Raw genomic sequence first — 9,828 nt, 5'->3', positions numbered from 1 at the left:
AGAATAATAGTAAGAGGGAGAGAGGAGAGGAGAGAGGAGAGGGTAAGACAAAGAAAGAGGAGAGAGGAGTGAGGGAAGTGAGAGGTAAGGGAACAAAGGAATGAGAGGAGTGAGAGAGGAGAGAAGACAAAGAGAGAGGAGTGAGAGGGTGAGAGTAAGGAGTAAGAGAGAAATGTGGGGCAAAGCAACCCTTCTTACGGTCTTTATTGTTGCTAGGTAACTGGAGAGGAGTTTAGCCTGAAGGTCAGAAGCTTGGGACATTGCCTACATTACTTCTAGCCATGCTTCTCTTGTGGGGGCTGTGGGGGGTAGTAACTTAGACAGGAGCCAGAGATCTGGGAGCATGAGGGAATGCCTTCCATCCCATGTAGGTAAATTATGACCACCAGGTCCTAGGGTTCAGCATCTCACCTGGACTGGAGACCAGCCTGTCTGTGCATAGCCCAATGCCCCACAAGTTACAATATAGGTGAAAAACATGTATTCAGATTCAAAAGGCCAACATCCCACTGGAAATGGAAGCACCCAGTGAAATTGGAAGTACTTTTACAAGATGGGAAGATGAGATAGAAATATCTGAGCAACTCCCTTGGCATGTATAAGGATGACAACAGAGACACATAATCTGAAGAGGACTTAATAGCAGTTAGAGAGCTTCTCTGTATTTCTTATACAAGCATTGAAATCTGTTATTAGCAAGTTGTGATCTTGTATCCTGGGTCCCTCAGAGACTAGTCTGTTTAGGACACCACGCGGGCAGCAGAAAAACATAGCTTCTGGGACAGGGTCCTTTTCGAGCCTACACTTTCAGCCAGGGGAAAGAACTGGGCTCCAAACCTCTGCCCACTTTTCCTGCCAGAGGAGAGTTGACATCCAGGGAGGGCTCTGAAAGCAGGACCAGGTGAGAACGCCATCTTGTATCCTGGGTCCCTCAGAGACCAGTCTGCAAAGGAGAGCACGTGGGCTGCAGAAGCAACATAGCTTCTGGGACAGGGTGCCTTTAAGGAGGCAGAGCTGAGCTACAGACCTCTGTGCACCTTCTCTGCAAGAGGAAAGCTTGCCAGCAAAGAGTACTCTGACCACTGAGACTCAGGAGAGACTTGGACTCCCAGGACTGCTGACAGAGGCTAACAGAATCACAGGAGGAACAAGATCCACCCAGAGACAGCTATAACAACTAATGCTAGAGATTACCATTTTGCGAAAGGCAAATGTAAGAATTTTACTAAAAGAAACCAAGACCACTCAGCATCATCAGAACCCAGTTCTACCACCACAGTGATTCCTGGACACCCCAACACTCCCAAAAAGCAAGATTCAGATTTAAAATCATATCTCATGATGCTGGTAGAGGATTCTAAGAAGAACATTAATAACTCACTTAAAGAAATACAGGAGAACATGGCTAAACAGGTAAATGGCCTTAAAGAGGAAGCACAAAAATCCCTTAAAGAATTACAGGAATACACTGCTAAACAGGTAGAATTCCTTAAAGAAGAAACACAAAAATCTCTTAAAGAATTAGAGGGAAACACAACCAAACAGGTGATGGAATTGAAAAAACCCATCCAATATCTAAAAATGGAAGTAGAAACAATAAAGAAAACCCAAAGGGAAACAACTCTGGAGATAGAAACCCTAGGAAAGAAATCAGGANCCATAGATGTGAGAATCAACAACAGAATGCAAGAGATGGAAGAGAGAATCTCAGGTGCAGAAGATTCAATAGAGAACATGGGCACAACAATCAAAGAAAATGCAAAATGCAAAAAGATCCTAACCCAAAACATCCAGGAAATTCAGAACACAATAAAATGTTCAACATTCTTTTTTTTTCCAATTTTTATTAAGTATTTACTTCATTTACTTTTCAACTGCTATCCCCAAAGTTCCCTATACCCTACCCTTCCTGCTCCCCTACCCACCCACTCCCACTTCTTGGCCCTGGTGTTCCCCTGTACTGGGGCATATAAAGTTTGCAAGACCAAGGGGCCTCTCTTCCCAATGATGGCTGACTAGGCCATCTTCTGCTACATATGCAGCTAGAGACATGAGTTCTGAGGGTGCTGGTTAGTTCATATTGTTGTTCCACCTATAGGGTTGTAGACCCCTTCAGCTCCTTGGGTACTTTCTCTAGCTCCTCTATTGGGGGTCCTGTGTTCCATCCAATATCTGGATGTGAGCATCCACTTCTGTGTTTGCCATGCACTGGCATAGCCTCACAAGAGATAGCTATATCAGGGGTCCTTTCAGCAAAATCTTGCTGTGTATGCAATAGTGTCTGCTTTTGGTGACTGATTATGGGATGGACCCCTGGGTGGGCAGTTTTTAGATTGTCCATCCTTTCATCTCAGCTCCAAACTTTGTCTCTGTAACTCTTTCCATGGGTGTTTTGTTCCCAATTCTAAGAAGGGGCAAAGTGTCCACATTTTGGTCTTCATTCTTCTTGAGTTTCATGTGTTTTACAAATTGTATCTTGGGCATTCTAAGTTTCTGGGCTAATATCAACTTATTAGTGAGTGCATATCATGTGAGTTCTTTTGTGATTGGGTTTCTTAATCATCAGGAAAATGCAAATAAAAAAAAAAATTCAAGTGACAGCAGATGCTGGCGAGGATGTGGAGAAAGAGGAACACTCCTCCATTGCTAGTGGGATTGAAAGCTTGTACAACCACTCTGGAAATCATCTGTCAGTTCCTCAGAAAATTGGACATAATACTAATGGAGGATTCAGCAATACCTCTTCTGGGCATATACCCAGATGTTCCAACTTGTAATAAAGACACATGCTCCACTATGTTCATAGCAGCCTTATTTATAATAGCCAGATGTCCCTCAACAGAGGAGTGGATACAGAAAATGTGGTACATTTATACAATGGAGTACTATTCCACTATTAAAAACAATGAATTCATGAAATTCTTAGGCAAATGGATGTATCTGGAGGATATCATCCTGAGTGAGGTAACCCAATCACAAAAGAACACACATGATATGAACTCACTGATAAGTGGATATTAACCCAGAAACTTAGAATATCTAANATACAATTTTCAAAACACATGAAACTCAAGAAAAAGGAAGACCAAAGTATGGATACTTCATTCCTTCTTAGATTGGTGAAGAAAATAGCAATGGAGGGAGTTACAGAGACAAAGTTTGGAGCTGAAACAAAACGATGGACTATCCAGAGACTGCCCCGCCTAGGGATCCATCCCATAATCAGCCACCAAATGCAGACACTATTGCATATGCCAACAAGATTTTGTTGCAAGAACCCTGATATAGCTGGCTCTTGGGAGGCTATGCCAGTGCCTGGCAAAGACAGAAGTGGATGCCCACAGTCATCTATTGGATGGAAAACAGGGCCCCTAGTGAAGGATCTGGAGAAAGTACCCAAGGAGCTAAAGGGGTCTGCAACCCTATAGGAGGATCTACAATATGAACTAACCAGTATCTCCCAGAACTGTGTCTCTAGTTGTATATGTAGCAAAGGATGGCCTAGTCAGACATCAATGGGAGGAGAGGCCCTTGGTCTTGCAAAGATCATATGCACAGTACAGGGGAATACCAGGGCCAGGAAGCAGGAGTGGTTGGGTTGGGGAGCAGGGCCAGGAAGGGAATAGGGGACTTGGGGAATAGCATTTGAAACGTAAATTAAGAAAATATCTAATAATTTAAAAAAGAAAGTGCTATGTAATACAATGCAGGAAAGTGACCTTGGAAGGGTTTCATTCACCTATGATGAATAAAGACAATGACAGAAGAATATGCTGCAAAGTTAGCTACAAGGACTTAGCACAGTCAGATTCTAGACCAGGGACTGTAGTGTGTCAATTCAGTCCACTGCTTGTTTTTGAAAATAATGTTTTTTTAAAACAACAACAACAAAAACAACAATAAGAAGATATGTATATCTAAATACACCAGAGACAGATACACTGACACATAGCAAAGAGACATACAACATATGATAAATATATAATTATAGAAAAGCCAACAGCAGTCACATATTGTAATCAGTAAGTGACCTCTTTCATAATAATCCATCTCAGGAACCTCATGGTTTAACAAAGAAATAATAGCTTTTCATATATTTTTGAGTCTGAAAAACTTTCAAAATGTAGAAGCCATTGCATTAATTTTTAAATATAATTGGTATGAGTTCCCCTTATGAATTCTGTAATACTTCTATGCAGGTTCCAAGAACAAAACTACCAGCTTGTTTTGGCCATGCTATTTGCCATCAATGAGATCAACAGGAACTCCCATATTTTACCAAACACCTCTCTGGGACTTGAGATTTATAATCTGCCATTTTATGAAAGGGATGTTTTGAGGATTGTATTATATTGTCTCACAGGCTTGAATACCTCTATCCCTAATTACAGCTGTAGAAAAGAGAGCAAATCAGCTGGTGTGCTTACAGGAATAACATGGAAAACATCTGAAAATATTGGGAGAGTGCTGAATCTTTACAAATTTCCACAGGTGAGTTAAGAGCTATGTGAATGATGAGCCTCCAGGTCTCTTTTCTCATACTTTAGCTGTGTACAAAAAATGGGGGAAAGATTTTCATTACTTAGACTGAAAAAACAACTACAGGGACAGATTATTTTAAAAGTACATTTTTTTAGATGAGAAATGAGAATGAACTGTACACAAGGTACTTTAAAACCTTAAACTTTTCCTTAATTTACTCAAAATACTCAAAAACTAAGGTATGATATCAAGAACTGTTGAACAGAGTTACTTCTCTATCACTTCAATCTGATGTTTATGACTTAAATAGGTTTGTTTGTTTGTTTGTTTTGGAATGACAATTCTTAGTCTAATGTTCTAAACACTATATTCCTTTCAGCTTACATTTGGGGCCTTTGATGATCTTCTTACTGATAGAAGCCAGTTTCCATATCTGTACCAGGTGGCCCCCAAAGAATCATCACTATTGTGTGGTATTGCCTCATTGATGCTTCATTTCAACTGGACCTGGGTGGGACTGTTAATCACAGATGACCACAGAGGTGTTCAGTTTCTATCAGACTTGAGAAAGGAGCTGGACAAGAATAAAGTCTGCTTAGCTTTTGTGTATACAGTATCATTTATAGGGGAATCAGTATATTATGTGTCAAGTGATCTTAAGATGTATATTCTTGAGTCATCAGCAAATGTGATCATAATTTATCCAGACATTCCTTTGATATTATCTCAAATGGGAAATGGGTATAGTAAGGATCTACTGAGAAGAGTTTGGGTCATGAACTCAAAAAGGATTGGTCTGAAATTTATAGAATATAATATGTTAGATTCATCCCATGGGACTCTCACTTTTTCACCACATCATGGGGAGATTCTTGGTTTCACAAATTTTATGCAGGAAGCTACCCCTATCAAGTACCCAGAAGACACTGTTCTTCATGTTTTGTGGAATAGGTACTTCAACTGCTCACTTTTGCATTCTGATTGTAAAATTATGGAAAGCTGCATGCCCAATGCCTCTTTGGAAATGTTGCCAGGGAACATGTTTGAAATGGTCATGACTGAAGAGAGTTACAATGTGTACAATGCTATGTATGCAGTAGCCCACAGTGTCCATGAGATGATTATCAATGAATTCCAAATTCAACTCCAAGAAAACAAAGATAGGAATACATTATTGCCCTGGCAGGTAATGCTCCTTTAATTGCATTGTAACATTAGCAACATGTCACCAGATGCTTAAAAATGTCTCAAACTAGATAGAATAGATTTAGTTTTTCTTTCACTAATTCATATGAGGTAGAATATATTTCAGTCATTATATATCAGTGTACTCCCATGTCTATGTGGAAGTTTTAGTTTAACAGAATAATTCTACTTTTGGTAGACACTGAAGTGATATGTCTCTTGATAATATCTTTTTATGAAACTCCAGCATTTTCTGTTCATTTCTCACAAAACCTGTCAAATATTCCTATACAACACTAGATTTGTTATATTCTCTAATCCACTCCAGATTATCCACCAAAGTCAAGTAAGCTTGCATTCTACATGGAGGTTGTGTAAAAATTCAGAAAATAGAAGGAGATAGTTTGATTTAAAGAAGTTGAGACTTGTTCACAGTGTATTCCTTATCATTTAGTACTGCTTGGATTAGACTGCTCTCTAAAACTGAAATTTTAAAAACCAAAATTTTAGTTATCTCCTTCTAAATTGTTCTTCATTCAACACCATAGAAAAATAATTTAACCTGTGTTAAAATCATACATTACAGTTAGTAAATAACTTCATTTTGTAGTTCTGTTACATCTATAAGACTATAACTGTTTCATACAATTTCACATATAATTTAGCTTCACCCTTTTCTAAGGGTCATTCAAGTGAAAAATTCTGCTGGTGACATTGTGGTTCTGGACTGGAAAAGGAAGACAGATCCGGGGTATGATATTACTAGCCTTTGGAATTTCCCAACAGGTCTTTCACTATTTGTGAATGTGGGTACATTTTCTCCAAGGTCTCCCCAGGGACAACAACTGTCATTATCTGAATATATGATTCAATGGCCCATAGTATTTACAAAGGTAGGTATGTTTCTTATTGAAAAGTTTCTAATGTATGTACATAATGATTGACTCTGAATCTAATGGCTCTTGGTTGTTTACATGGACCCCATCAGTATACCCATAACTAAATATAAAAACTTTTACTGACTTCTTATTCTAGTGGATGTGTTTTCAGATATTTTGAAATCATGTAATCATTTTGTCATTTAAAGGCAGGATATGAATTCGTAGGTTTTTTACATCATTGTAGCAAAATAGCTATTGGATGTTTATGTTGTTTTCAATTGTCTTAACATTGAATAATAATTTTGCTCAACATGAAATAAATTACCTGTGTAAAACAATATCAGTAGAAAAAAGATTTACACACTACTGGCCTAAAGCCAAATCTGTTAGGCATTGTCCAGATACAGGATTCACACAGGAGGGGCCCTTAAAATGAAAGTGATAGCAGAGGGTTCTTAGGTGTTTACGAAACAAATCTGAGAAAGCCATGATTAGCAAGAAAGTAAGCAGAATTACTACATGGTTTACATTTCAATTACTATATCTAGTTGTCTATCTTTAACTCCTGTTCTTATATCCATTGACAATAAATGATGAGGTAGAAGTGAAAGGGGAATTTCTATTCACACTTTGCTATTGACCTTCCATTTTATCATAACAATAGAAACCCTAACTAACCCAACTTAGACAGTATGAGTCAATCTTCAGTTGGATTTCACTTACGTCGTTGACAAACAAATCCGATAAGTCACAGCGTGCCCCCTTTTTACTTACATGTTTGCTGTAAAATGTAGACAGCAAAATTAATGTGAGCAATTAATGAAGGATTTCATTTTTACCATTGCAGATTGAGGATGAAGTCCATTATGGCAGGCAAGCATGGTAGCACTGACTTTAGGAAACTACGAAGATTTCATTCAAGATTGTGAATAAGAGAAGAGAGTAATGGTTGCTGCTAACCAAACTCCTTTTCCATTCTCATTTATATTCCTAAAATGATAGCACTCATTTTAATAAGGCTGTCAAAATGTAGCTAAGGAAATGTAGGAAACACTTCTCAGAAATACCAAGCATTTGTTTTTATGCTGGCATTAATTCATACCATGCTGACAGACAGACACAAAGGAAGATAAATGTCATTTGTGTAGCTAGGAATTTCAGGGACAGGATTAGTCTGGAATCTAAATATACTCTCCTTAGACATTTTCCCAGCCACCTAACTTACTTACCCTTTTTTTCTACATTTAAAAATCTTTACAGATATTATAGAGTTTTATAGTCTAAGGACCTAGCATAAAATAGAATATACTTGTTCATCATATACATGAAAACATGGAGTCACATCTCTAATACCTACATTTTTAAATACTAACCAATGATATGAGTTGTTAAGCATCCTTTACTAGGGCAGTCATTAGGATGTACACATTTTATATCCTGTATTAAATATTTTTCAGCCCCCTCGGTCTATATGCAGTGAGAGCTGCACTCCTGGATTTAGGAAAGTCATCCTGGAGGGAAAGCTTGCCTGTTGCTTTGACTGCATTCCTTGCCAAGAAAATGAGATTTCCAATGAGACAGGTGAATGACAAGACTCTTAGAAAATTTTCCCTCCTTTCCACAGTGTTCTGACAAAGTTAACCTTTAGGAAAAGAATCAGTGAGAGAACTGCATAGCCATTTCTTTACTTCAGTTTAGCAATTTGAATTGTTCCACTGCATTTTCTGTTAAAAAAATTACATATGAATGATTTACATTTTAGATCTATTGTAGGTATTGTTGCCTCAAGAATTTGCTTCCTCAGGCTGGGCGTGGTGGCGCACGCCTTTAATCCCAGTACTCGGGAGGCAGAGGCAGGCAGATTTCTGAGTTCGAGGCCAGCCTGGTCTATAAAGTGAGTTCCAGGATAGCCAGAGCTACACAGAGAAACCCTGTCTCAAAAAACCAAAAAAAAAAAAAAGAATTTGCTTCCTCACAGCAGAGATGAATGTTCCATTCCAGCATAGAATTTAACTGTCAATATTCTGAGTATTAAGTCCTCATAATCTTGAAACTATTTATTTATTTATCTATCTATTAATTAATTCATTCATTCATTCATTCATTCATGTTACTTCACATCTTGCTTACTATCCCCTGCTAGTCTGCCCCTTCCAAAATCCTTCCCGCCATTCCCAGTCTCCTCCTCTGAGCAGGTTGTGCTACTCTGGGTATCACCCCCCCCTGACACATCAAGTTTCTGTGGGTCTAGTCACATCCTTTCCTGCTGAGGCCAGAAAAGGGAGCCCAACTTGTAGAACATATGTCACACAACAGCTTTTGAAGACTGCACACACTAGTTGTTCAAGACTCACATGTAGACCAAGCTGCACATTTGATGCATATACGTGGGGAGGCCTTGGTACAGCCCCGTTATGCTCTTTGGTTGGTGGTTCAGTCTCTGACAGGCCCAAGAATCCAGGTCAATTGTTTCTGATGGTCTTTCTGGGGATTTCCTTTCTACTTTGTCTCACAATCCTTTCTCCTATTCTTCCATAGGAGTCCACAAGCTGCATCACTAGTAGTGCTGTAGGTGTCTAGATGTGTCTGAGTCAACTGCTGGGTAGAGCCTCTCAGAGTACAGTCAATTTAGAATCCTGTGTAGAAGCATGATCGTATATTATTAATAGAGTCATGGATTGGTGCTTGCCATGAGATACATATCAATCTGGGCCAGTTGTTGGTTGGCTTTTCTCTCAGTCTCCTCTCTATCACTGTACTTGCACTTCTTGTGGGCAGGATACAATTGCAGTCTAAGGTTTTGTGGGTACTTTACTGTCCCTGTCACTACACTGGGTTCCTGCCTGGCTACAGGATGTGCCTACTTCATGTTCCACATTCCCAATGCTATGAGTCACAGCTAAGGCCATCCCCATTGATTCTTGGGTGCTTCCCTTATCACTTGTCTTTGTCATATCCTGGAATTGTCTCCCATATACCTAACCCTGTCAGTCACCGATTTCCACTCATTCTCATGGCTATCTGCCCATTCCCACATGTAATGCTGAATCTCGTATTACACTCTTCATCCCCTCTTCTACCCAATTCCTTCCCTACCTCTAACTTTACCTCTTATGACTATATTATTTCCACTTCTAAGTGAGATTCAATCTTCTTCCCTTTGCATTCCTTCTTGTTTAGCCTATTTGGATCTGTGGAGTGTTGCATGTGTATACTGCATTTTAAGTCTTCTATCAACTTATAGGTGTGTGTACATACCATCCATGTCCTTTTGGGCCTG

The 9,828-nt window shown here is 39.1% G+C and overlaps 1 protein-coding gene across 1 annotated transcript; it reads left to right on the top strand.

Annotated features, from left to right (window-relative positions):
• Nucleotides 1–4,233: 4,233 nt before the first annotated feature.
• LOC110314626 (vomeronasal type-2 receptor 116-like) lies at nt 4,234–8,129 on the top strand (the record flags this gene model as incomplete). Its single annotated transcript, XM_021188885.1, has 4 exons — nt 4,234–4,491; nt 4,862–5,668; nt 6,333–6,560; nt 8,006–8,129. Coding segments are annotated over exons 1-4 (1,417 nt in total), but the record flags the coding sequence as incomplete, so codon positions are not given.
• Nucleotides 8,130–9,828: the final 1,699 nt, after the last annotated feature.

This window comes from Mus pahari, unplaced genomic scaffold (assembly GCF_900095145.1).
Source record: "Mus pahari unplaced genomic scaffold, PAHARI_EIJ_v1.1 scaffold_9525_1, whole genome shotgun sequence".
Classification (NCBI taxonomy): Eukaryota; Metazoa; Chordata; class Mammalia; order Rodentia; family Muridae; genus Mus; species Mus pahari.
Note: the sequence above shows the minus strand (reverse complement) of the source record. Positions and strands in the feature narration are given on the sequence as shown.